The sequence below is a fragment of the Capra hircus genome, chromosome 18 (assembly GCF_001704415.2).
Source record: "Capra hircus breed San Clemente chromosome 18, ASM170441v1, whole genome shotgun sequence".
NCBI classification, from domain to species: Eukaryota; Metazoa; Chordata; class Mammalia; order Artiodactyla; family Bovidae; genus Capra; species Capra hircus.
The window spans coordinates 57048849-57075236 of NC_030825.1; the positions used below are offsets into that span (position 1 = coordinate 57048849).

At 58.5% G+C, this 26388-nt stretch overlaps 3 protein-coding genes across 6 annotated transcripts; 1 reads left to right on the top strand and 2 right to left on the bottom strand.

Moving 5' to 3' along the window:
- RRAS (related RAS viral (r-ras) oncogene homolog) lies at nucleotides 437-4349 on the bottom strand. The gene is made up of 6 exons (XM_005692844.3): nucleotides 4059-4349; nucleotides 2116-2203; nucleotides 1904-2006; nucleotides 1710-1818; nucleotides 826-944; nucleotides 437-745 (listed from the first exon to the last, which is right to left on the bottom strand). The coding sequence occupies exons 1-6, from the start codon at nucleotides 4209-4211 to the stop codon at nucleotides 661-663; spliced, it is 657 nt and encodes a 218-aa protein (XP_005692901.3). The 5' UTR covers nucleotides 4212-4349; the 3' UTR covers nucleotides 437-660.
- SCAF1 (SR-related CTD associated factor 1) lies at nucleotides 6113-19564 on the top strand. Its single transcript, XM_018062795.1, is given in 14 exon segments — nucleotides 6113-6162; nucleotides 8812-8925; nucleotides 9171-9228; nucleotides 9919-10013; nucleotides 10329-10429; nucleotides 10517-10632; nucleotides 13591-13698; nucleotides 13701-13757; nucleotides 13760-14394; nucleotides 14396-16364; nucleotides 16968-17050; nucleotides 17259-17477; nucleotides 18771-18899; nucleotides 19132-19564. Coding segments are annotated over 13 exon segments (3870 nt in total). The 5' UTR covers nucleotides 6113-6162; nucleotides 8812-8817; the 3' UTR covers nucleotides 19324-19564.
- Nucleotides 20798-26332, bottom strand: IRF3 (interferon regulatory factor 3). Of its 4 annotated transcripts, none has more exons than XM_018062796.1 (8): nucleotides 26111-26332; nucleotides 25149-25321; nucleotides 24328-24499; nucleotides 24174-24241; nucleotides 23160-23346; nucleotides 22675-23055; nucleotides 21682-21797; nucleotides 20798-21030 (listed from the first exon to the last, which is right to left on the bottom strand). In XM_018062796.1, exons 2-8 carry the CDS (start codon nucleotides 25311-25313, stop codon nucleotides 20863-20865), a joined length of 1257 nt encoding a protein of 418 aa, XP_017918285.1. In that variant the 5' UTR covers nucleotides 25314-25321; nucleotides 26111-26332; the 3' UTR covers nucleotides 20798-20862. The 4 variants fall into 4 exon arrangements, 3 of the variants coding, with proteins under 3 accessions (XP_017918285.1, XP_013826927.2, XP_017918286.1); XM_013971473.2 differs by having other exon boundaries at nucleotides 25838-26249; XR_001919541.1 differs by having other exon boundaries at nucleotides 21682-21936; nucleotides 25149-26291.

A 26388-nucleotide genomic window follows, 5' to 3' on the forward strand; every position in this document is an offset into this window, starting at 1 on the left:
TTAATTTAAATAGCCACATGTAGCTTCCGGCTACCAGACTGAAAAGTGCAGTTCTAGAACTTTCCAGAAAAAAAGATTTTTTTTATTTACCGCCCCCCTACCCCTGCCCCTGTCACCAGCTCCTCCCTGCCTGCCTGTGCGAATCTTAGTTCTCTGACCAGGGATCCAACCCATACTCCCTGCCTTGGAAGGCAAAGTGTTAACCACTAGACTGCCAGGGAAGTCCCCCCTCAAACAATCCTCATCCCAACAAAATGCCCACTGAGACAGAAAAGGGTGGAATCTGTTAAGAGAGGAAGTGGGGGTCAGACGGCTGGCTCAGCTGGACCCTGCCCTGAGCAAAAGGGTCTTAGATCCGATGGTTCTTGGTGGTGCTAGGCTTTAGCGAGTGTGCACAGGCCTGGAGTTCACCTGGTCCCTTTTATAAAAAAACACCTCCTTGACAGTGACGTTTATTTCTCTGGGGAGGGGAGTTATATACAGCAGTGACCCGGGTGCCCGGGAGCCCTCACCCTGGGGCTCGGGTGGGGGAAGGCAGCGGTGACAGAAGGCACAGGGTGGTCACGGCCCCCGGGGGGGAGGCCAGGAATCGCAGGTGCGGGTGTAGTGTGTCCTGGGAGACCCAGATCGGGAAGGGTGCTCAGCGAGAGCAGCTGGTCCCTACAGAAGGACACAGGGGCAGCCTCTGGCCTTCTTCCTGGGGGCGCTGGGCGGGGAGGGCGGGAGCTCTTGTTCCTGGTACTTCCTGTGGGAAGAGGCTGGTGAGTTTGGGTGGAGTAGGGGCTTAGGGGATGAGGAGGATCACGGGAAGGGGGCTCAGCTCACCGGACGGCCCGCACCAGCTGCTCGAAGGCCTCATCCACGTTGAGGCGCAGTTTGGCAGAAGCTTCAAAGTAGGCCACGTGGTGGGAGGCACTGAAGGTGGAGGCTTCAGATCGGGGGACCTGGGGCACAAGGGGGATACAGAAGAGTCAGGTGCCTGCAGTCAAGGCTAGTCCCAGCCAAGGTGGGGAGGCAGAAAGACACACTGTGTGCTCTAACTGGGGTAACGTACTGCGGAGGCTCAAGTGTAGAGGAAAAGGTCCCGGGTGATCACGACGGAGGAGCCCAAGGGGCTGGGTGCCATATAAGAAGGGAGTCAGAGAAGGCTCCACAGACCTTCCTGAGTTGGCGGGCAGAGAAAAGTCAGGGTGTTCCCGGCAGAGACCCAAGCAAAGCTCCAAGGCCTTAATCAAAAAGATGAGTTCTGTGTGGAAATCAGAGTCTGTGTGATAGGGAAATGGTGAGAACAGAGGACGGAGAGGACAGGGCCGCGGGGGTGGGCATCCAAGGCCAGGTGGCCGAGCTGCGGTGTGAGCAGGGGAGGGGCAGGTGGAGTGGGAGGTTGACTGGAGGGGAGAAATCCAGAGGAGGTGAAGGCCAGGCTCCAGGTGGGAACAAGAGGAGGGGTCAGGACGGAACAATGCTGGGGCTGGTAGACCCTGGGGGAGGGTCTACCCTTTTTCCTTTTTCCCATTCAGCCACTTCTCCTGAGAACTCCCATGTGGGCAACGGTGGGGACTCAGAAGCTATGACTAGTGGGGTGCGTGGCTGCAGACCAAGGGAGTCAGAAGAAGATGCTGACATGAAGAGCCTCAGGAGGTGGTGCCAGAAGGAACCTCCCAGACTGAGATGGGGTTGGGGTCGGGGGTAGGGGGGAAGTCCCAGACCTGGCGCTGTGTTTCCAGATCCGCCTTGTTGCCAACCAACACGATGGGGAAGTCGTCTCGGTCCTTGACTCGAAGGATCTGCGTGAAGAGCTTGCCCACTTCGTTGAAACTGCAGATGAAGCCAGAGGTCCAGCCAGCTGCTCTCTGCCCGTGCCCCCTCCCTACCCACCCCCCCACCATCCTGTCACTCTCACCTCTGCCTGTCATTAATGGCAAACACCAGCAGGAAGCCGTGGCCCGCACGCATGTACTGTTCCCGCATGGCACCAAACTCCTCCTGGCCGGCGGTGTCCAGGACTGCAGAGAGAGGGAAAAGGGTCTCCAAGGGGGCGGGGGTCTGGTCAGCTACCCCCAAGAGCCCTAGCCCTGCCACCCTTCCCCCCACCGTCGCCCCTGCCGCCCTCACTGTCTAGCCGGGCTGGGACGCCATCCACAGCGCAGATCTTCGTGTAGGAGTCTTCAATAGTGGGGTCGTAGTCAGACACAAAGTAGGACTGGTGAGACGGGGAGAGGACCTCGTTAGTGCAGCGTCCCAGCAAAGGTGACGTAGCCCAGCCTCCGAGCCCTGACTTTATCGGCCTCCTTCCTTCTGGGTCTCTTCCTCTTCCCTGAGTCTGTCTCCCTCTCTCTCGGTCTCTGGGCCTTCCCATTGCCTTCCCCAGGCTCTTCTCTCTGTCTCCTGATCCTCTCTGTTTTTCTGGTATAAGGTACATTCCTGGCGTCGTCGTTACATCCTGGCTGTGTGGCACTGGACGAATCACTTCCCTTCTAAATCAGTTCCCCTCTCTGAACCTCAGTTTTCTTATTTGGAAAATGAGGTTAAAAATAGCTGTAGGCTTAATCCAGGGTTTGTGAGATTCAGGGAAAACCCCTGTTCAGTATTCAACACATCACTTGGGCATAGTAGGTGCTTGGTTATTGGGAGCTGTTCTTGTGCAGAATCTGCCTGTCTAGCTTTCTCTTCTCCTCCTTTTTCTCTTCCCTTTCCTCCCCCATCCTCCCCGTTCCCCTCCTCTTCTCCCTTCCCCTCCTCCTCCCCCTTCCCCTCCTCCTCCTCCTCCTCCTCCTAGGGCAGTTTCTCCTCCCAAGGGAAGGTCCCGGTTCCAATCCGGCGGCGAGAAGCTGCCCCGCCCGCTGGCCGGCCCCTCCCTTCCTGCCCGGTCCCGCCCGCCTCCAGCCAGGCTTTGGGCCAGTTTTGGGTCTTCCCCTGGGTGCAAGGGGCCCAGGGCTGGGGCCTTTCTCTACACAGACAGGGGCTCCCAGGCTGGTGCTGGGTGGCGTCTCTTGGTGGACAGCTCTGTGGTAGCGTCTCAGTAGCAGACAGACACCTTTCTCGGGTTTCTCTGAGGTGGGAGGGTTTCCCTTGGTAATGGGGTGGAAGTTTCCCACGCAGAGGCGGGTTTTCAGGAGAGAAGTGATGACCTGGCAGCTGGGGGTCTGCAGGCTGCATTCTGCCTGTTAGAGGAGTGTTTGATGAGGGAGGGATCTAGCCCTAGGGGACTGAGGGGTGTGTCTGCAAAGGGGAAGCTCAGTGGTGAGAACTGGGGGCTGGGCTCAGGAGCATCTGGGAGATTTGCCCTAGAATATAGAGTCTAGAGAGTCTTAAAGACCCTGGAGACGCATTTAAGATATCAGAGACACTCTCAAGGGGCAGGTCTGTCTGGAGGTGTCAAGAATCTGGGGGCCTGCTCCATGGAGATGATTTGAGGACTAGCCAGATTTTCAGAGAGGGACTCGGGGAATCGGAGTGGAGGACGACTCAAGATGGAGGAGTGGTTGGTTTTCCTTGGGGAAGGCTGGCAGGGGGGAGGGTCTCGGTCTGGAGGGATGGGGGATTCCCAGAACTTGGGATCTCAGAGTTCTCTGGAATGGCCAAAGGGCAGAATCTGACTAGGGGAATCTCAGAGGCGTTCTCCCAGTTAGGTTCTGGGTGGCTCAGAGGAGAAGCTGGGATCTGGGATTTGGGGGAGATGGGGCTCAGGCTGGGGGGAGGTGGCACCTTGAGGGGGTGGGCGCCCATGAGAGTGCTTAGGGTCTGGATGGGGTGACTTCTGGATTTAAGGTGCTCCCAGGAGGCACCCAGGGTCAGGTCAGCAGGGAAGCGGGGTTCTGAGTACTAGGGATGGGGTGATGGGTCTCAGGACACAAGTACAGGAGGAACGTCCCTCGTGTTTGGGGGGGTGGAGGTCACAAGGGGCTCAGAGTCACATCTGAGGGGATTTCTTTTAAGATTAGAGGGCCTCATAGGAGGGGCTGAGTGATGGATCGAGGGGAAACGGGAGCTCTGGGATCCCGCAAAGGGCTCAGTTCTAGGTCCCGGGGGCACCCCCCCGGGTGAGGGCCCTCTACCTGGATGAACTGGATGGTCAGCGCGCTCTTGCCCACGCCGCCGCCGCCCACGACCACCAGCTTGTGTGTCTCGCTGGGTGGGGGGTCCCCGGGTCCCGGCACCCCGCCCCGGGGCCGCCCCCGCCCTGTCCCGGACGCCGCCCCGCTGCTCATGTCGCCACCGCTGCCTCTGCCGCCGCTACCGCCTGGGGGGGAACCGGGCGGGGCGTAGGGGCGGGCCACGCTAATAAGGCTACTGCATAATCATGAGCTCCAGCGAGAAGGGCTTGTGTCTCCGGACACTTAAGGAGGAGGCAAGGCCTGGGGAAAGGGGGAACTATGCTAATAAGGGTAGGCGACCGGGGTTCGCCAAGAAGGGGAATTCCTAGTGGAGCAGGAGAATGCTAATAGAGAGCTTTGCTCACCCGGAGCGGCGCCACGCGCTCTCGGCTGCCGGGCCGCCTGGGGGCGGAGCTATGCTAATAAAGGCCTCATTCTCTCGGCGGACGGGTTGAGAAGCTCGTTCGGGGTGGGGCTATGCAAATAAGAAACTCGGGGATGCAGTTTCTTAGGACGCCATCCCGGAGGCCTCCTTCTAGTAGGCGGAGCTCAACGACTCGCGCGCGGCCGTATATAGGCGCGCTCCGAGAAAGGAGCAAGTCTTGAGGGGAAGCTCAGCCTCCGACCTGGGATCCTAGCCAGGCTCCCGACCCGGATGTCTGGGCTGGTTGCTGGAGGCTCCGCCCGCTAAGGGACCCAGGCTTCCGGTCCCTGCTGTCCCAGCCAAGCGGAAGACAGACTGGGAGGGAAGATGAGGCCCTGGAGGGGGACAGCGGCTAGCTGGGCAGGGAGGGGCCGTGAGATCACTGCATTCCTAATTCATGAGCCAGCTCACTCAAGCCAGGATGCCTGGGTTATGAACGGTCTAGGGTCAAGATGTCTGGGTCATGAGAGAGGAGAAAGCTGAGACCCCAAGGTCTCTAGGAGGGAACCCCAGACCCCTGAGTCCCTAGGACAGAATAGGGCTGAAGGTTTGAACTCCTGGATCCTTGGAAGGAGGGGACCAGGGGGTCCTTAGTACTAGGTTCGGTAAAGGAGAGAACTGAGAACCCAGACTCTTGGATCCAGTGGTTGCAGGGGCTAGGGACCGAAAGTTCTGGGGGGGAGTTAGTGAACCCGAACACCTGTGTTAGTGTAAGATATTTGCTTGAGACCAGGAGTGGTCTGTGGAAGATCAAAGGGCCTGACTCCTGGATCTAAAAACCAAAAAGGGCTCAGATTTCTGAGTCCCATGTGTGCTTAGTCGCTAGGTCGTGTCCGACTCGTTGCGACCCCATGGACGCAATCTGAGCCCGCCAGATTCATGGACTGTAGGCTCCTCTGTCCATGAGGATTCTCCAGGCAAGAATACTGGAGGGGGTTGCCATGCCCTCCTCCAGGGAATATTCCCAACCCAGGGATCGAACACAGGTCTCCCGCATTGCAGGCGGATTCTTTACCGGCTGAACAACAGTCCCATGGAGGAAGGAAATATGAGTTCGGATACTCTGCTCTGAGAGAAGTTTGGGCTTTTCTGTCCTAAATGAGGAGGAGGCTGTAGGGTCGGGCTCCTAGGTTCTAAATTTAGCGAGGACTTGGTATCGGGATTCTGGGATCCCTAGAATGTAGGCGGGGCAGCTCCCAACCAGTCCTGCATTTTTTTCCCTACAGCACACTCCGCGGAACTACAACTCCCTTGCATCTGTCAGGCTGACCGCTCTTTACGTCACTTCCTTTACCGCCGCTCTTTCCGCGCGCGTGCAGGGCACTATGGGGCCTAATCGCGGGCTACCGCAACCCCGCCCACTTCACCCCTCATCCCCTTGCCGTCCCCTCTCGGCAAAGGCGACGCGAGGACTACGCCTCCCAGCGTGCATCGCGCGCACCCTGCCCATGTGTCCCGTTGGCTGCCGGGAAACTGAGTCCGGAGCCTTCTCGCCAGCCTTCGCCGCACCGTGCTCGGTACTTGAAGTCCCGGCAAGCTCGGCGGCGTTTTAGCTCCACCCCTCTCCTCCCTCTGCTCGCGAGCCCCGCCCCAGCCCGCCCCGCCCCGCGCCGGGGCCGGAGCCGCAGCCCGAGCGGCGGGGTAAGATGGCGGCGGAGGTCCGGGCAGCGGGGCTTGGGCCTATTGGGGTGGGCGGGGCGGAGTCGGGTCGCTAGTTGTCCAGGGGTCCTCCCGGCACGCCGCAGGGCCTGGAGGGCTTGGCTGGGTGGCCTCGGGCCCGGTAGCGGCGGCAGAAGCTGGCGCCCAAAGAGGGGCCTTCTGAAGGCCCCGGGACGCGTCTGTGGTGCCGGAGGGCATCCACGGGGCGTCCCCGAAAGGACTGGGGGCGTCCACAGGGCCTGGACTGAGACTGAAGCCTGCCTTCCATCATATAGCTGCCTTGGGTCATTTCTGTGGGCACTGTTGAGCGTCTTTATGAGCTGACCGGAGGCTAGGGTCTGTTTAGAGGGTTCTGGGGCCATCTTGAGATCTTGAGATATGTCCCAGGGGTTATAGAGATCTTCAAGAGCTGGGAAGTATCTGCAGAGCCAACTATACCGCCTGGGCTATGTCTGTTAGTGCTGGGAAGTGTGTGCACGGGCTGACCTAAGGATGCGGCTCACCTGCATGGGTAGGGGCCATTTAGGTGGGCTCTGAAGAACTGTTTTAGGACTGGGAAGTCTTTTATAGTCACCCAGAGGAGCAGGATGTACCCACTAAGGGAAGGAGACAAATCCTGAGCTGTGCTGAGAGAGGCGTGGATGGGTCTCCAGCTGTCTGAGGAGTGTCTAGTCTGGGTGACAGAAGGCTTGGGGCAGTTAGAAAGACCTGGAACCATCTAGGTGGCTTTGAGTGTGACTGCAGGAGTGCAGTCTAAGTCTGGAGCAAATTTGAATGCCTTTGGGGATCCGATAATTGCATGGAAAATAAGACAATGAAGAGATTTGGAAAATTTGCTGGGCTGTATTGTACTTGTCCTTTGGAAAGTAATTGTAATGCAAAATGTTGAAAAATTCTGCATGGCCCTGGGGCTACAGAGAGAGTTAAAATTAGCCCACATTGGTCTGGGAAAGTCCATAGGATCATCTAGACCCATCTATCGCAGTGCTTCTCAAACTCTTTTGACCTTGATCTACAGTGAGAAATATATTTTTCATTGAGACCCAGGGTACACCGTCATACGAACTTAGTACTCAAATCCCATTAATAATATTTTCATCTACTTGTGCTGTATGGTGAAGAACCTTGTGTGTTCAATTTGCTTTGATGACAAGCTATTTGTGAAGCGCTCAATTGCTACCAAGTTTGGGAAACTGACCTAGAGTGACCAAGCAGTGTCTGCAGAGGCTTCTCAGGTCTAAAAGAAGTAAGGAGCCCAGGGTGTGTCTGCAAAGCCTGAGGCATATCTAAATACACGAGGGAGGATCTTAATACCACAGAGGGTTTGAGGCTATGTAGGTCTGTAGTCAACAGCCTCAGTCTTGATTGAGTATCTCTTACCTCTTAAGACACTGCCCTACCATACATAGTATGTGCTTCCCCCCAGAGGAGCCTGAGAGCAGCTCCAGGGCTGGGAACTGTTGGGGGGCGGGGTGGGGGCCGCTGATCAGGATGAGAGGTGTCTATCGGAGTTAGGGAAGGAGGTACAAGCTCTTAGAGAGCTGGGAGGCGGCACAAGAGCTTTTTGAAAATCTGGTATGAGGCCGACCAGGAGCTTTCTTTGTTTTGCAGGTATGCAACTAGCAGTGTTGGGGAGACCACAGTAAGGGAAACCTGGGCATTAAAGGCTAATGACAATTATTGTTACTCTGTATAGAGGGCTTGGGCTGTTAACTCATGTGTCAGGAGGCAGTCTCCTTTCTCTTGAATTAGAGTTTCCTATTGGACCCACTTGGAGTTAAGTGGATGGAGTTGGGGGTTAGAGGTTTTGACGCTTTCTAGGAACTGGGACTGGATGCTGTTTTCAGAGTAGGAGATTTGATGGTTGCAGGGAAACATACAGTGAAACAGTCATGTTTTCTGAAGCCCTAATCAAGCCCCCCCCAATCAGTCTGAAGAGTGATCTTTCAACCTTTGCGTGTTATCTAAGACTTTCTGTGACAACACAAAGGCAGCCATGCTTCCATACAGGGGGCAGCTAGGTGATCGGAGGTTGTTCCTTGTGGTGTCTGGTGGACAGCATTCCTGAAATGGGTGTTTTCATCTTCAAGATGGCATACTGGTTTTGTAGATCATTCTATCCTAGTTCCATCTTGTGTGTTTAAATACATTCTGTCGGGTCCCTCACCATCGAGGAAAATCGATGCTTGAGGAAGTGGCGTGGTGTTTGAGGCACGTATCTCAGTTTGGGAAAGGTGGGTTTCCGAGACTTCTGGATGCAGTATTTGACATCACAACTCACCAGAAAAGAGTCTTGGCTCCTGTAGGGTCTTAAAGTTTGGTTGTGGGGGAAGCTGTGGGGACTGGGGAGTGGGACGTGGACATATACTGGGAAGGCCGCCCTTTGACAAAGGAGGCAACTGAAACTCAGACAAAGAGAGTTGCCTGAGCCCCTTCAGCGTCTGCCCTGGGCTTGGGGCTTACTTGCCCCGGCCAGGGGTGAGGTGGGGGTTGGGGGAGGAGGGATGCTGCAGCAGATGCAGTACTGGGGGCCCCCAAGGCCTCCACGTCCATCGTCTCCTTCCGCCACCTGACACCACCATGTGCTGCCCATGGGCCTCCACTCCAGACTCTGCTCCACTCCTCCACCAGGTGACCATGGAGGAAGAGGATGAGTCTCGAGGGAAGACGGAAGAGTCAGGCGAGGATCGGGGCGACGGTCCGCCAGACAGAGACCCTACGCTTTCTCCTCCTGCTTTTATCCTGGTGAGGCTGTCAGATGCCTGCGGCCGAGGGAGGGAGGGGCAGGGAGCCCAGATTCCTGGGCCCTGACTCCTGGACCCCCGGGGGAGGACGGTTGGGGGCCAGGACTCTTGGCCTGTCTGTAGGGTTTGAGTCTGGTTGTAGAGGTATCTGGAGTGGCTGTCTCCCAGCAGCAGAGCTTGTGACCTTTGGCCTGCATCTTTGATTTGTCTTTGTTTCCACCCTCTTCCCTCTCACCTTGCCTTCAGCGGGCCATTCAGCAGGCTGTGGGGAGTTCCCTGCAGGGGGATCTGCCAAATGATAAAGGTATGATGGTGTCTGGTTCCTCTGAGACTCCTGCCCCATCTCTGTGTTCTTCCTCCTGCTCTCATTCATACACGATTTCCCGAGGTCTCCCGGGTGCCCCCACTGGTGCTGGCACAGGGAGCCCCAGATGGGTTGGCCTCCGTGGCTGCCTTGGAGGGGCTCCCAGTCTCGTGGAGGGGAGACACAGTCCCCTCACAGAGGTAACCCAAGGCAGCCCAACTAGGCTAGTGTGGGGAGAGATGGAGTCCGGGAAGGCTTCGGCAAGGAAGTGACAGGTGACCTTGGTCTCTAAGGCCGTAGGAGCACTGTCTGGTGAAGAGGAAAGCCTGAGAGGCAGCAGGCACACGACCCAGAGGCCGCTGGACTGAGTTATGGGTCTTTGGGGCTGGCGGGCAGAGGGTGTTGGCAGGAGAGCCCAGTGAAGACTGGGTCACAGCAAAGCTCAGAGGTCAGGCTGACCTGTCTGGACTTTATCCCAAGGATGGCTGAGGGGACAAATCGGGTGAGAGAGTTGGGGCCTCTGAAGAGTGTTGGTGGGACCTGGGTTGGGAGATGGTGGGATGGAGGCGGGGAAAGTAGGCAGATGTTCTCGGTTCTCTTGTCAAGAGCGAGGCGGTCTCTTTCTTCGCTGCTCTGTAAGGTCTCTGCCTCTAGTCCCCTGTCTCCAGTCCCCGTTCAATCTCTCTCCAGATGGCTCTCGGTGTCATGGCCTTCGATGGAGGCGCTGCCGGAGCCCACGATCGGAGCCCCGTTCCCAGGAATCTGGGGGGACTGACACAGCTACAGTAAGTAAGAAGATGGGGCTAGCTGCCTGGACTCCTGGGGCTGGGGCAGGAAGGTCTCTGGGGCCTGGACCCCAGAGATGGGGCTGGGGACTCAGTCTCCTGGATCTGGGGTGGTGATCAGGGGCAGTGTGGGAGTGTCTGAGGGCCTGGTCCCTTGGGTCCTTGGGGCAGTCAGGTTGAGGGAATTGGTTGGATCCTTGTGTTTTCTTATTGTCTCAGGTGTCTGGGTTACTGAGAGGTTGGGGCCTGGGGAAATGGGATGTGTGGTCCTCATGTGAGCAAGGACAGGGTGGAGCCCCTCCTGGCCTATTCCAGGTGTTGGACGTGGCTGCCGACGGCCTCCTTGCGGGGCTGGTGAGCATCCTGGATCCCCCAGACACCTGGGTTCCTAGCCAGATGGACCTGCGGCCTGGCGAGTGAGTATTTTTGGGCTGCTGGACTGGGAGAGGCCCCGGCATGGGGGTTGGACGCACCTCTGAGGCTCCCTCCTCCCTGTCTTGCAGAAGCGAGGACATGCTGGAGCTGGTGGCCGAGGTCCGAATTGGGGACAGGGATCCAGTCCCTCTGCCGGTACCCAGCCTGCTGCCCCGTCTCAGGGCCTGGAGGACAGGCAAAACGGGTATGTGGGGCCAGGGCCGCCCTGGCAGGGGTCAGCTGAGGCGTTGAGGGGGCCTTAGCTGTTGCTGGTTGCAGTGGTAGTGCAGTTTGTGTCATTTAGACAAAACCTGTACTTTAACGTCTTTTTCCCGCTGGACTTCAGGAAAGGCCGTAAGCACGCACGTGTCGATGTAAATAAAGCTGAAACTGACAGAGCTACTGCCCGGGAGCAGTGAGCGCGTGTCCAGGGCTCTGTGTGTCAGTGTAGCTGTGTTAGGAATTCATCTCTCCAGGATGGGGGCTTCTCAGGAGCGCTGACTTTAGGGGGAGAAAAGTCTGAATGAGGGAAGGTTCTTCCTCGAGGTGGCACAGGCAGTTGCTTCATGGTGGTCCTGGGCCTGGGGCCTTCTCTGTAAAGCTGGAGTTTTTCTCTTCCGAGGTGGGCACCTGTCTGAGGGAGTGTCTGCTCCCAGCCCCACACACAGTGCGGGCTGAACCCCTGAGCACTGTAGAGCAGAGGGTCTCCCAACTCTGGGCATCTGAATCACCACGGAGGATTTGTTAATCCATGAATGACCTGGCCCAGGGATGTGTGTGTGTGTGCGCTCAGTCACTTCAGTAGTGTCTAACTCTTTGGAATCCTATAAACTGCAGCCCGCCAGGCTTCTCTGTCCATGGGATTCTCCAGGCGAGAATCCTAGAGTGGGTTGTCATGCCCTCTTTCAGGGGACCTTCCCCACCCAGGGGTCAAACCCACGTCTCCTGAGTCTCCTGCATTGCAGGTGGATTCTGACTAATTCCCCGGTTTTGCTGCCACTGGTCGCTGGGGCCCTGATGAGAACCCTGGGTTTAGACTTCCCTTCTGCGTGCCCATACATATTGGGAGTGGTGGGGAGCAGAGGAAGGCAGCGCAGTGGGTCAGCTGTGAGCAGCCGTTCTGCCAGTGGCTCGCACACCCTGTGAAGCAGGTCAGGTTTTGTCTGTTTTTTCCCTCACATATGCAGGGTGACTTCCTTATCCACTAGACTCAGGGAACATGGTGCTGGGGGCCCATCAGACTCTTGGGGGCCTTCAGGGGTCTTTTCATTTCTTTTATTATTTTAAAAAGTTTATTCATTTAGGCTGCACCACTCGGCAAGCAGGCTGTCAGTTCCCCAGCCAAGGGTTGAATCCCAGGCCTTGACAGTGAAAGCCTGGAATCCTAAGGCCTGGGTCACCAGTGGCCACCCTCTTCCTTTAGTATCAGGAGCCATAGGGGATAAGTAAACAAGGAGGCGGGTACTGTTACCTTATTTACTTATTTACAGTCAGACCTTATTTACTAAAACAGATGGCTGGTGGGATTTGGCCCCTGGGCCAAAGTGATATCCTTAGGTATGTCTGGAACAGAATAGCTGTCTTCAGTAGGACCCTGAGGTTATGATCTGTTGTCTTTTTTTTTTTCCCTACGGTTTATTTATTTATTTTTGCGCTGCTGGGTCTTCATTGCTGCACTCGGGCTCTTGCCATAGTTGCGGGGAGCGGGGCTACTCTCTAGTGGTGGCGTGTGGCCTTCTCATTGCGGTGGCTTCTCTTGTTGCCGAGCACGGGTTCAGTAGTTGTGGCATGTGGGCTTAGTTGCCCATGGCATGCATCTAACCCCTGTCCCCCGCATTGGCAGGCGGGTTCTTATCCACCAGACCACCAGGGAAGCCCATGGGCTTGTTTTTCTTATCTTAGGTGTTTTTTGGTTTTTATTTGGAATATATTAGGAATGCAAGAAAAAGAAAAGAAACTCACCTGTAGTCCTATTTTGCGGGAAAAAAAAAAAAAAGTAAAGAAGCAGATGTCTTGCTTTGCTTCAGTCTGCAGGCTTGGTTTTTGCCTGAGGTGGTTGTAATAACAGCTAGGGTTGTCAGAGCTCCTGGCCAGAGAGTCCTTGAAAGTGGAGATTTTTATCTCTCAGTACCCCCAAACTGCTCCTAATCTGCGATCAGAAAAAAGTGCTGAATGAATGAGTAGACTCCCATTTCATAGATGAGGAAACTGAGGCAGACGGGTTGAGTCGCTTGCCTGTGGGCAGGTTGAGGTTGAGGGCTGGAGCCTCAGATCCAGGTGGAAAGTGGCTCCTGGTGCTACCCTCTCAGCCCCGGGCTTCTCCAGCACGGTCCGCGTGACCCTGCCGAGGTCCCCGTGACCCTGCCGAGGTCCCTCCTGGGGCAGGAGCCTGGCTGTTACATGTGGTTGAGAGAGTGGCCTCTGAACTCTGATGTGTGTGTCTGAACCCTGGCCCCATCACCTGGCCTGGGGGCAGCCCTGGTCACTTGGCTCTACATGTGTATGACTTGTGGTGTGGAGGCCATGAAGTGCTTCAAAAGCAAGATTTCGGGAGCGCAGAGGAAATAAGGGAGGAAATAAGGAAAAAATGAGGAAAGCCCGCTGCTAGGCCGGGTCATTGATGTCTGAGTCCTGAGCAGATACTGCCCCTGGGATGGGGCTCATCAGACGGCCGGGGGCACATGAGGACTCAGCCTGTCCGGGCTTACTGGCTCTGCCACTCCTCACCTTCTCAGGCCTTCTGTACAAAGGGATGGATTCCCATAAGAGGGGCTTGACCCTGCAGGTGGCGCTAGGTTGGAACCTGGCTCTCCAGTCCCAGACCGTGCCTCCAGTGGGAATGTCAGTGCTCTTGTTGGTCAGGGCGGTCTTGGGTCGCCGGCCTGCTTGCCTCTCAGGATATGAGAGGGCAGCCTCCAGGGGTCACTTGTACCACGCTGACTGCGCCCTCGGGAAATCCTGCCACTCTGGGTCATAGTACCTACGGCATGGAGCTGTTAGGAGCATCCTCCGTGTTGACTCCGTGAAGCACTGGGGGCAGTGCCTGCTGGAGCGGTGAGGGCTGAGTGAGGGGGCCCAGCAGACGGGGTGCTGACCGCCTGCAGGCCCCTTGCCACACGAAGACAGGCCCCTGACCCCCGCTGTCTCCGCTCTTCTTTTGCAGTTTCTCCGCAGTCTCACTCTTCTCGACCCACCTGTGCCCGCCACCTCCTCACCTTGGGCACCGGAGACGGGGGCCCTGCCCCTCCCCCTGCCCCCTCCTCTGCATCCTCCTCCCCTCCCCTTCACCCTCCTCATCCTCCCCTTCCCCGCCTCCCCCTCCACCACCCCCAGCCCCCCAGCTCCTCCTGCACCCCGGTTTGATATCTATGACCCCTTCCACCCCACCGACGAGGCCTATTCCCCACCACCTGCTCCGGAGCAGAAGTATGACCCCTTCGAGCCCACAGGCTCCAACCCCAGCTCATCAGCGGGGACCCCCTCACCTGAGGAGGAAGAAGAGGAGGAAGAAGAAGAGGAGGAGGAGGAGGGCCTGTCACAGAGCATCAGCCGCATCTCCGAGACCCTGGCGGGCATCTACGACGACAACAGCCTGAGCCAGGACTTCCCAGGTGATGAGAGCCCGGGGCCCGACCCCCAGCCCTTGCAGCCGACTCCAGCCCCTGGCACACCGCCCCAGGCCGACTCCACCCGGGCTGATGGAGCCACCCGCCGGCGCGTCTTTGTAGTGGGGACCGAGGCGGAGGCCTGTCGGGAAGGCAAGGTCTCTGTAGAGGTGGTGACAGCTGGCGGAGCTGCCCTCCCGCCCCCTCTGCTGCCTCCGGGTGACTCGGAGATTGAGGAGGGCGAGATTGTCCAGCCCGAGGAGGAGCCCAGAATGGCGGTTTCCCTCTTCCGCGCCAGCGGCCGGGCAGCGCGGCCCCCACCCGTGGCCCTTCCTGCGGCCCAGCCCCCGCCCCCGCCCGCCCCCCCGGGCTCCGGAGGGCGACGACTTCTTGTCTCTGCACGCGGAGTCCGACGGCGAGGGCGCCCTGCAGGTGGACCTGGGGGAGCCGGCCCCCGCGCCACCCGCCGCGGACACGCGCTGGGGCGGCCTGGACCTGCGGCGCAAGATCCTGACCCAGCGGCGCGAGCGTTACCGGCAGCGATCACCATCGCCGGCCGCGGCCCCCGCCCCCGCCGCCCCCACCGGCCCACCCACCCGCAAGAAGTCGAGGCGGGAACGCAAGCGGAGCGGCGGCGAGGCCAAGGAGGCCGCCTCTTCCTCCTCCGGCGCGCAGCCTGCCCCGCCGGCCCCGGCCTCCCCCTGGGACTCCAAGAAGCACCGCTCGCGGGACCGCAAGCCGGGTTCCCACGCCTCATCGTCCACCCGCCGCCGCTCGCGGTCCCGTTCCACCCGCCGCCGCTCGCGGAGCACCGACCGGCGCCGCGGGGGCAGCCGCCGGTCGCGGTCCCGGGAGAAAAGGCGTCGGCGGAGGCGCTCGAACTCACCGCCTCCAGCCACTTCATCTTCCTCTTCCTCCCGCCGCGAGCGGCACCGTGGCAAGCACCGCGATGGCGGTGGCAGCAAGAAGAAGAAGAAGCGGTCGCGGTCCCGGGGCGAGAAGCGTTCGGGGGACAGCGAGAAGGGCCCTACTCCAGCCCAGCCGCCCTCCGGCTCCACCTCCCTGGGCAGTGACCGGGACAGCCGCCGGCGGGGGGCCGTTCCGCCCTCCATCCAGGACCTCACGGACCACGATCTCTTCGCCATCAAGCGGACCATCACCGTGGGCCGGCCGGACAAGTCTGACCCCCGAGGCCCCTCCCCGGCCCCAGCCTCATCCCCCAAGCGGGAGGTCCTGTACGACTCGGAGGGGCTGAGTGCCGAGGAGCGGGGCGGCAAGAGCAGCGAGAAGGACCGACGGCGCTCGGGGGCCGCCTCTTCCTCCTCCTCCTCCCGGGAGAAGGGATCGCGGCGGAAGGCGCTGGACGGTGGGGACCGGGACCGGGAGAGGGACAGGGACAGGTCGTCCAAGAAGGCCCGGACCCCCAAAGAGTTGGCACCCTCCTCGGGGCCCCCGCCAAAGCTTCCGGTCAGCAGCGGCTCGGGCTCCTCGTCCTCCTCGTCCTCGTCATCTTCCCGGAAGGTGAAGCTGCAGTCCAAGGTGGCGGTGCTGATCCGCGAGGGCGTCAGCAGCACCACGCCGGCCAAGGAGGCCTCGTCTGCTGGCCTGGGCTCCATCGGAGTCAAGTTCAGCCGCGACCGAGAGAGCCGCTCCCCCTTCCTCAAGCCGGACGAGCGGGCCCCTGCGGAGGTGGCCAAAGCAGCTCAGGGCAGCACCAAGCCCAAAAAGACCAAGGTCAAGGCCAAGGCTGGGGCCAAGAAAACCAAGGGGACCAAGGGAAAGACCAAGCCATCCAAGACCAGGAAAAAGATCCGCAGCGGGGGCAGCAGTGGCCCGGTGACGCTGAAGAAGTCCAAGGCGGACAGCTGCAGCCAGGCGGCGGGAGCCAAGGGGGCCGAGGAGACCTCCTGGTCCGGGGAAGAGCGGGCAGCCAAGGCCCCGAGCACCCCGCCCCCCAAGGTGGCCCCTCCGCCCCCCGCGCTGACGCCTGACTCGCAGACTGTGGACAGCAGCTGCAAGACACCCGAGGTCTCCTTCCTGCCAGAAGAGGCCGCTGAGGAGGCTGGGGTCCGAGGTGGGGCGGAGGAGGAGGAGGAGGAGGAAGAGGAGGAGGAGGAGGAAGAGGAGGAGGAGCAGCAGCCGGCCACCACCACAGCCACCAGCACGGCGGCCGCTGCACCGAGCGCCGCCCCAAGCGCAGGGTCCACAGCCGGTGACTCGGGGGCAGAGGACGGGCCTGCTCCCCGCGTCTCCCAGCTGCCCACCCTGCCTCCGCCTATGCCCTGGAACCTGCCCGCGGGTGTGGACTGCACTACCAGCGGCGTCCTGGCCTGTGAGTGTCCTCCAGGGGCCTAGGGCAGGCGGGGGCAGACAGACGGGATCCAGGAGAAGAAGGTCATTTGGGGATGAGCTTGGAGGCAGTGGTGGAGACACCTTGGAAGGGCTGGGTGTATAATGACCAGGACCAGGAGGACCTCAGGTGGGCGAGGGCCAGTCAACATCTGTCCAGAAGACTCCATGACGTCTGGGTGTGCTGGAAGAGAGCAGCAGGGTCGCAGGGGCAGCAGGCAGCTAGGCCACTCCAGCACAGCCGGGAGAGGTGGGCTGTGTCCTGGGGTCTGCATAGAGGCAGCCTGGAATAGGCTTGGTGGAGGAACTGGGAAGAATGGGGAGAGCAGGGTCCCTTAGGGGACTCCAGTAGTCTACTAGATTGCAGACGTGGGGAGCGGCCACGGGGGCTCGGGACCAGCCCCACCCCACACACCTGAAGTCCTGAGAACACAGGCTGTGGGCGGGCTCTCAGTGCCTGAGGCCCACCCCTCCTGGTTGGTCCTGAGCGGAGACCTGGAGCCAGGGTGGGAGCGAGGGGGCAGCAGTGGTTGGGGGAGGCTCACCCTCTCCTCTCGCATCAACTCCCGCTCCCCACCTCCTGCAGTGACTGCACTTCTCTTCAAGATGGAAGAAGCCAATCTGGCGAGCCGAGCAAAGGCCCAGGAGCTGATCCAGGCCACCAACCAGGTGGGCTTCCTGGGGAGGAGTCCCCGCTGCCCCCTTTCCTGTCCCCTGCTTCGGGTTAGGAGAGGACTACAGCTCCCGGCAGGCTCTGGAGCAGAGTATCGACCAGAAGAGGAGCCTGTTGCCTCTGGGACTGTTGGGAAATCAGGGCGGGAGCAGGGGTACCGGTTCCATCGTCCCCTCCTGCTTATCCTCCGACCTTTCCCCACAGATCCTCAGCCACAGGAAGCCACCCTCAAGTCTGGGAGTGACCCCAGCTCCTGTGCCCACCTCCCTGGGTCTGCCCCCTGGCCCTTCCAGCTACCTGCTGCCTGGCAGCCTCCCGCTGGGAGGCTGTGGCTCCACCCCTCCCACCCCCACTGGGCTGGCTGCAGCGTCTGATAAGAGAGAGGGCAGCAGCAGCTCCGAGGGACGAGGGGACACAGACAAGGTGAACTGGGCTCGGGAGAGGTGGGTTGATGGTGACGGTTCTGCCGAGATCGCAGCCAGATACTGAGATGCAGGGCCTGAGGAGAGCTGTGGACTGATGCCAGCAGATGAGGACTTAGATGAAAGGGAAGTCACTCAATTGTAAGGAAGGAAACTTGTTCTTGATTAGACGAGAGGGTGGGAAAGGGGTCCTAGGCAGGTTTTTCAAGAGTTTCATATAGGGGTGGGGGTAGAGAGAGATGGCTGTGAACACACACTGGTATTTATGCACATGCCCACTGCAGTCTGCCCCTTGGTTACCTGTCTCTTTCTCTGGCCCCAGTCCTTCTGTGTAAGCGGGGCACGGGGTGGTATACAAACGAAAGATCAAGCGTCTGTTGGTGGATGGAGGGAGGAAGAAGGGATACAGGGCAAGCAGGGTTTTTTCTGCTCCTCTAGCTGGCTGCTCCTGGGTCTCAGGGCTTGTGTGCCTTTTTTTGGTCTGGACGCTGGTCACTGTTGTCTTGTCACCAGATGATGGCGCTGTTCACCCTTTCTGCAGCCCGCGTGAGGTGCCAGAAGGCGGGCAGAACAAACCCTTGTGTTGTAAGCCCCATATAAACAGAGATGGGCCACAGCTTTGATGGACGCTTGCCTGTGGCCGGTGCCATGGGCTGCAGGACAGGGACGGTATGGGCTCTGTGACGAGCCGCAGGTCCCTGTGCTACCGGGGAGCCTGCCCTGTTTGTGCCCTGCCGTCGTTGTCTCGGCACATCTGAGACAGAGGTGGGCCACAACCCCTTTCTCTTGGCCACATGTTTCAAACCCACTCCTGTGGGGCTGGGAAGGCCTGAGGAGACGCCCTGGGGTGGCCATGGCTCCCCCAGCAGCTTGCCCAACAGCTGGCATTCTTGTCTCCGGGGAGATCCTGCCCTGAAGTGTGGGGTGTCCTGCCCTCCCAGGCCTCGGTTTTGCTGCCCCCATCTCTCCGAGGCAGCAGGGAGCAGCCGCCTGGCTCAGGTCTGTCTCCCTGATAGACTAAGGGCAGCGGACACGTGGATCCTGGTCAGGGATGCCTGGGCCAGCCCAGGGTCCAGCCTGGAGGAAATGCTGGTGACCCTGAGAGGCCCAGGCCTGGCCTGGCTGGCGGGGCGGCTGCAGCAAGGGCAGACCCTCATCAGGACTTCACCTCCGGGAGTAGCTGGGTGGGCAGGAAGTTTGAACCGGCAGGCTGGTTGGTGAGTGGAGGCAGGCTTCTGCAGAAACTCACCCAGCCTTTGCTGTCCCTCCTTCCCACCCTGTCACCACCTCCCAGTATCTGAAGAAGCTGCACACACAGGAGCGGGCGGTGGAGGAGGTGAAGCTGGCCATCAAGCCGTATTATCAGAAGAAGGACATCACCAAGGAGGAGTACAAGGACATCCTGAGGAAGGCCGTCCACAAGGTGGGGCCCAGAGGAGAGAGCTGCACGGGGTGGGCAGGGGGGGAGACTGCGTGATGGGCGTGAGCGGACAGGCAGACAGGGACGGTGGGTCAGTCTGGAAGGTGAGAGGGAGATAGGATTTTCTCCAGCAGACATCAGGCGGTCAGGTTCAGACAGCCTGGACCTGAGGGCGGGCCTCCCACCCTGGGGCCCTGGGGGCTGGTGGTGACTGCGGCTGCCCCTTGCCCCCCAGATCTGCCACAGCAAAAGTGGGGAGATCAACCCAGTGAAGGTGAGCAACCTGGTGCGCGCCTACGTCCAACGCTACCGCTACTTCCGCAAGCACGGCCGCAAGCCAGGGGACCCTCCGGGGCCCCCACGGCCACCCAAGGAGCCAGGGCCCCCTGACAAAGGCGGCCCAGGCCTGCCCCTGCCCCCTCTCTGAGATTCCCGGCCCCGCCCCTTTCTTCCTTCGCTGCCTCTCTGGAATTCTGGACGTATTTATGGCTCCGTCTCCCGTGTCCCTCCCCTGTCAGTGGGATGATTGGGGGAGGGCTGCTGCGGGAAAGAGGAGAGCCCCTGCCCCGTCCCACGCCCATCTCCCTCGCCCCAGAGCCTGTGCCCCGCGCCCAGACCCTTTGTTCGTGCCCCTCCCTCAGTTTCATTAAAGGTTTCATGAAATGTTACCCCTGAGCCCCATGATTTTTAGCCCTTCTCAAAGTCCAGTTTGGGAAGTGTCGGGGAGGAGACTTGGCCCAAGTGAGAGGGTGGTTAGCGGGTAGGATAGACAGTGTGACTTGGGGAAAGTGCAGCCGTCTCACCGGGGCCTCACTCTTCGTGTATAAAGTGGGGGCTGAGGATCAAGAAAGACCCAAGGCAGGTGAAGCACTTGGAAGCAGGCCTGGCAGCTCCCCAGCTGTTGCTGGGGTGGAGGGAGGGCGGGGTCTCCACCCACCTGATCACTGTCTGCCCAGCTCGGAGCAACTGGCTGCTATCTGTCTGCTTTGGAACTGCCCCAGAAACCGGATCTTTGTCCTCCATTCAGTTGGATTCTTTCTCCTGCTTCCCTGAGGCCGGGGTGATCTAATTGACTCCTCCGAGATGGAGGGAGACTGAAGCGCAGCCCAGCAAGGGCCACACAGTAAGTCAGGCCTCTGTCAGCCCCTGTTGTTGTTGTTGTTTTTTTTTTTAAAAGTAGAAGTAAATAGAATTGTGTCAGATGGGTTGATAGGATCTTGGAAAGGTGTTGTTGTTTTTTTTAACTTTTTATTTTGTATTGTAGTATAGCCGATTAACAACGTTGGCATAGTTTCAAGTGGGCAGCAGAGGGACTCAGCCATAGGTACACGTGTATCTGTTCTCCCCCATCCATCAGTCCCTGTTACCCAGAACCAGGAGTGATGAGGTGAGGTGGGGGCATCCAGCCCATGGGGGTGGGTCAGAACTTCTTTACAACCGGCCCTTGCAGGCCCACACGGAGGGAGCCCCGGGCCCAGAAAGGGAAAGGACTGGCCTGGGGTCACCCAGCAGGAATTGAGAGCGGCACCCGAGGCCTCTGGCCGTTGGCTTGAACTGTTTATAGTCAAGATGGACGTTGCAAATTGAGCCCAAAGGCCACCCTCAAAGAGCAGCCATTTTAAGAATGAGACCTGGATTCTGACCTGCCTTGTTTTCCTATTTTGTGACCTTTGTTCCTCTCCAAGACTCAATGTCTTGGTCTCTAAAACAGGGGTGACTCACTAGGTCCCAGAGAAGAGAGGTAAAGTATCAGCTGCCCCCTGCACAGTGCCTGGCCCTTAGGCCGTGAGCACCTAGGATGTGAGTGGCTTGCACGGGCAGATAAACAGGCCTTAAGGAGGAATAACCCCGTGCTTGGGTCAGGGCTGGCCCAGGGACACTGAACACCAGACACACAGTGATGACCATGGCCAGAACCAGTTTATTGGTCGAGGTGAAGGGCTTGGGCTCAGGCCTCCCCAGCAACCTAGAAATCCATGTCCTCGGCCAGGTCCTGGAGATAGGCCATGTACTGGTCTGAGGTGAGAGAGAGGGGTTGGCTGTTGGAAATGTGCAGGTCGACAGTGTTCTCCAGGGAGGAGGCACCCCCTTGCCGCGCTATGTTTACAAGAACCCTGAGGCACATGGGGACAACCTGTGAGAGATGGGGGAGAAATTGTCAGGAGACACCCAACACCATCCACTACCCAGGATGGGGCTGAGTAGACTACAAGTCCCAGCATCCCCCACGGTAACCCAGGATAAACCATTAGGCCCAGGACTGCTGGGAGTTGTAGTTTCCCCCATATTCACGCCCAAGTTCAGTTCAGTCTGTCAGCCGTGTCAGTCTCTTTGCAACGCCATGGACTGCAGCACGCCAGGCTTCCCTGTCCATCACCAACTCCCAGAGCTTACTCAGACTCATGTCCATCAAGTTGGTGATGCCATCCAACCGTCTCATCCTCTGTTGTCCCCTTCTCCCACAACCAAGGGAGGCCATAAAAACTAGGGTTAAGACTGCTGAAGGGGTTCCTAGAAGCTAGGGAAACAGCTGATGTTCAGGACTCTTGGGAGCTGAAGTACCTCACACAGGCTTCTAGGATTTGTAGTCCACCAACTTCCACATGGTTGAGCGAACTCAAAATTGGCTCTGGGAGAAAGGCCATTGGAGGGACACCCAGAAGCCCCTGAGGAAGAACTGGCAGTTGCAGAGACTGCCAGAAGAACTATGGGAGCTGTAGTTTCTGGAAGCAGCCTTCCTTTTAAAATCCACCCCTCAGCTCCAGGAGCCTGGGGCTGGCAGTACCTTGACCATCACAAGCCTCTTGATCCATGGCTGGTCCTGGGGCCATGACTGCCCCACACAGAACCAGAGGGTATAGAGTGGTGAACGTCTGCTTCCTTCAGTGAAGGTGATCAGATCTGGGGGCCAAGGAACAGAGAGTCAGGGATGGGAAGAAGACCTTCTCCCTGCCCCTCCCCTCTCCCCCAAAACTTCATAACATCCTTACCTTCTCTCCTGATCAAAAGCCCGGCATACCTCTGCTACCATGACTGGGGCCTGTTAATTTCGGGAAAGCCCCTCCACTTATGCACAAGCTTAAATGTTCCTCCTCCCTCCCTCGCATCAAGATGGGGCTGGAAGGTGAACCCCACCCCGCCCAGAGCCCCACCCTTTGGATGGGGAAACAGGCCCAGGAGGGGCGTTCTCCTCCCCAAGGATGCTCAGTGGTTCTGGAGTACCAGATTGGTGGTGGTGACTGCTTTTTAACCCCTCAAGGCCACACTATCCACTATGTAGCCATTAGCCATGGCTATTTAAGTTTTAATTGTATCTAATTAAAATCAAATAAAACTTAAAATTCATTTAATTTCCACTCACCTCATCTAAATACTCAGCATCCACATGCAGCTAGTGGGTACGAAGCTGGGCAGTGCAAATACAGTGCTATCTGCATCACTGCACAAGTCTATTCGGATAGCAAGCCTCTAGGGGATATCTTTCTCCTGCACCTGTCTTTCCACCACAGTTGGTAATAATGATAACAACTCTGGCAGCTAATTCCCTGAGTGGCTTCTGTATGCTGGGCCTGAGCCCCCTGCCAGCTCCAGGCAGGTAAGGAGAGGGAGGAGACAGTCTGCAGATTTCACAGGTTCAGAGCAGTCCATCCTTCTCCCCAGGTTCAAGCACAAGCAGAGCCGCAGGGTCTGCATTCCACCTCCAACCTCCTGACCCCAGAGATTTTCACCACCGTTGCCTCCTGTTTCCACAGCAGAGCGAAGGCCCTGCCTCACTCACCTGTTATGAAGGGCCCCAGGTTGAACACACCTCCTTCCCTGTCCTTCGGGACCTCGCCGTCAGGCTTGTGGCCACAGCTGGGGAGGAGTTCCTCGCCTATGGCCCAGTACACGTGGCAGTGCCCCAGCCTCTGGGCGCAGAGCCACTGCCCGGCCCGCCACAGGGCCAGCCCCCCGCCCAGGCAGCTCAGCACACACTGCACGTAGTCTGTCACGCTCTTGTCTGCTAGGGACGCTGCGGGGTCCGGCAGTCGTATTGGCTGCCCGGGCAGCATCCTGTCCCCTGCTTCTGATCCCACCAGCCGCAGGCCCCCAGGGCAGAAGACAGTCTGCTGGAAGACTTGACAGCCCCGGTAGAAGGCAGTCACCTCGAACTCCCAATCTGAGCAGCAGCAGCCATAACACGAAGGGGGAGAGAGAATGAGCAGGTGTAAGGGGGTTCTCAACTCGGGTCCTGGCCCCTCCTGGCCCGCAGCTGGCACTCACCTTCCTCGTTCGCCAACAGCTGCTTCAGGGGGTTTTCAGAGAGTCCCGAGTTTGGGCAAAGAGCAGGGATGTCTGATTCGGGGCTCAGTAAGAGCTGAGGGGGGTTCTCAGAGGTCATAGTCAGATTCGAGGGCCCTCCTTCTGGGCTCAAGTCCATGTCACTCAGTAACTTCTGCACAATGTCTTCCTGGACAGGAAAAAATAAAGATCCACGTGTTTCCATGGCCTTTTCTGGAGACTTCCCACTGACCAAGCTTTTGTGTTCAGCCATGTGGAGACCCAGAGAGGAGACAGACCTGAGCTTTGCCCTCAAGGGGCTTCCAGCCTGGGGGAGACACAGCCACCAGCACAGTAAAAGACAGACAGCTTGAGTGTATGCTTGGCACTACAATGGCCCGAGGGGAGCAGCTAATTCCAGCCTGAGGAACTGGCTCTGTGCAAGCAAGACCTGGGCAGAGGGCCTTCCCTGGTGGTCCAGTGGCTAAGATTCCGTGCTCCCAATCCAGGCAGCCCGGGCCCCATCCCTGGTCAGGGAACTAGATCCCACATGCTGCAACTAAGAGTTTGCATGCCACAGCTAAGACCTGGTGCAGCCAGATAAATACTTTTTTTAAGAAGACCTGGGCAGAGAAGTCTCAGTAGAATTTCAGAGAGGACTTTCCCCGGCACAGACATCAGCATGATCAAGGATAGCGAGGTTCTGAGCTCACAAGAGGCTGAGAGAACCCTGCACAAGGAGGAAAGCTATCAAATTCTGGAAAGGTGGATTGGGGCCTTGAATGCCTGGTGAAAGCTCTGAAGTTTCTCTTGATGATGGCACTGGGAAGCCATGGGAGGGCTGTGAACAGGGAAGGGTCAGGGGCAGACCTGGGTCAGGTTGGGGACAGGCTGCAGGGGAGAGAATGGAGCCTGGGGTGACGGTCCCAGGGGAAGAAGATGACATCTGGACAGGCTGGTGAGGACACAGAAGATGGGGTAGAGGCTGAAGGCAGCATGGCTAGGGAGCCTTCTTACCTGGGTATCAGAGGTACTGTGTCTGCCATTGTCTTGAGCGGTATCTGTCTCAGGGATGTCCCTGACCCCTATGGAGAAAAGTGGGGAGTGTAGTGGCTGCCCTGGGGACACTCGAAATCCCATCCCTCTAAGGGAAGCCTCACTTCCAGCACACCTGAGTTCACAAACTCATAGATCTTGTGCGGGTCTTGGGAGTCCTTGCTGTGGTCCTCCGCTAAACGCAACACTTCCTTCCGGTTCAGGGCAGACCGGAAATTCCTCTTCCATGTGGGCAGGTCGGGCTTATCCTTCCCAGGAGTATAGGCACCACTGGCTTCAGCCCAGGCCTAGGGGGCCAGTGGTGCCAAGATAGTGGGGAAGATGACTTAGACCTTGCTCCAGGGGTCTTAACCCTGTCTCCTCGTGCCCTAACACCATCCTCTCCGCTGGCACGTTCTAACTTGTCAGGGTTCCATCCCCAAATTCTCAGATTCTCTGTGCCCCAAGTTCCTCTACCTCCGCCCTTCGAAAACCTTTGCTTGCTAAGCCAGCCTTCCAGGTCCCAGTGAATGTTTGCCACCAACTTGTCCGAGGACACGCTCTGTGATAACCTCGGCCCCTCGTACTTTACCTCGGTTTACCACCACCGGTGTATACCAGTTTGGTGGTAAGAAACCTTAGTTTCAGGGCCAAGTCTCGCCTCTAATATTCCAAGCCGGCCCTCAGAAATCCTACAACCAAGATTCCCAACCCAGGGGCCTCTGAAACCCCCAGGATGCATTTCCTTCCTTTTCCGGTTCTATTCCCAGAACCAGGAGACTCCGATCCTGACTGCTTTCCCACACCAGTCTGCGGATCCTATCACCTTCTCCCTTTCGAGTTCTAACTCCACCCACTTTCACCAACCAACGTAAATAGCGAGCAGCTCCAGGGGAGCTAGCCCCGCCTTCTCGGCCCCGCCCCCCTCAGGGACCGCCCCTCCCTGCTCGCACGCACCTGGAAGATGCCGAAATCCTCCTGCTGGGCGTCCTGCCGCAAGCCGTGCTTCCAAGGGATGCGGAAACGCGTGCGGCTCTCGCCCAGCCAGGCCACGCCCTCCAACTCCCCTCGGTCCAGCTGAGATATCAGCCAGGGCAGTATCCGAGGCTTTTGGGTTCCCATGGTCTGGCCTGCGCGCAGAGAATACTTCCTGGGCACAGGCGGCCTCCCAGGCCTGCCCAGTCGAAGAGTTCCACACCCAGACCTCCGTCTCAAGGGCCGCGTCGCAGGTCTCTAACCTATATTTTCCTGGGGTACAGGTGACCTCCCATCCTCCACGGAGGCTCTCTAAATTCAGCGAGGACTCCCTCCCAAGCGCATTTTACACCCCTCCCCTCTTCCCCCCAGCTTCTGATGTGTAGATATCTCTACTTCCCTCAATTCCGCTTGTGTAGACCTCCTCTCTTCCATTGCATACCTCTCCCTCCCACCTACATCACCCAGTGCAGATACTCCCACCTCCAAGGTAGCGCCCTCCCCCTAGTTACTGGGTGTAGATGGACTGACCTGTAGACCTCCACCTCCCGCACTTACCCAGTGAAGAGACACTTCCACAGTTCCCCCCGCCGCCATGATGCTTTCACCCATTTCCACCCGAGACCATCCACAGTCTCTCCCAAACAACCTCCCCCAGAGCATATCCTCACTTTCTAGAGTGGACTGCCTCCCATTCGGAGAGTGATCCTTCTCTCCCGAGATCCGCCAATACCGATGCCTCCTCTCCCCTCCTCCTTCTGAGTTTGTTTTTGTTTGTTTGTTTTACAGCCGACCTCGGCGCCTGCTATTGCTTCACTTTTTTGCCTGCTTGTTTCACTTTCCCCACATTACACAACCCGCCTTCTCCACTGTCAATGCACACCCATCCTTTCTCCGCTTCCTCACTCCTGGACGCCACCAGGTCCTCAGGTTTTCCGTGTTACCTAAGTGTTGGGTCGGGGCGCGCAGGTAGGTGCCAGGGCCCAGCCCTGTCTTTGGGGTCCGGTAGCTCTCGAACTCTCAGCTGCACACCCCCACTTCCCGTCAGTTGAGCTTTAGAGGTGGGGCTTCTTTTTCTCTCGATTTCTCGAAATAAAAAGGGCTTGATCGTGGTTTGGGTGACAGACTCCAGAACCAAAGAGGCGGCTCGGCGAGCCGTGACGTCCGTTCACCTCCCACCCCTTGCCCTTCTTAGGTTTTCCGACCATTGGCATGCTGGGAA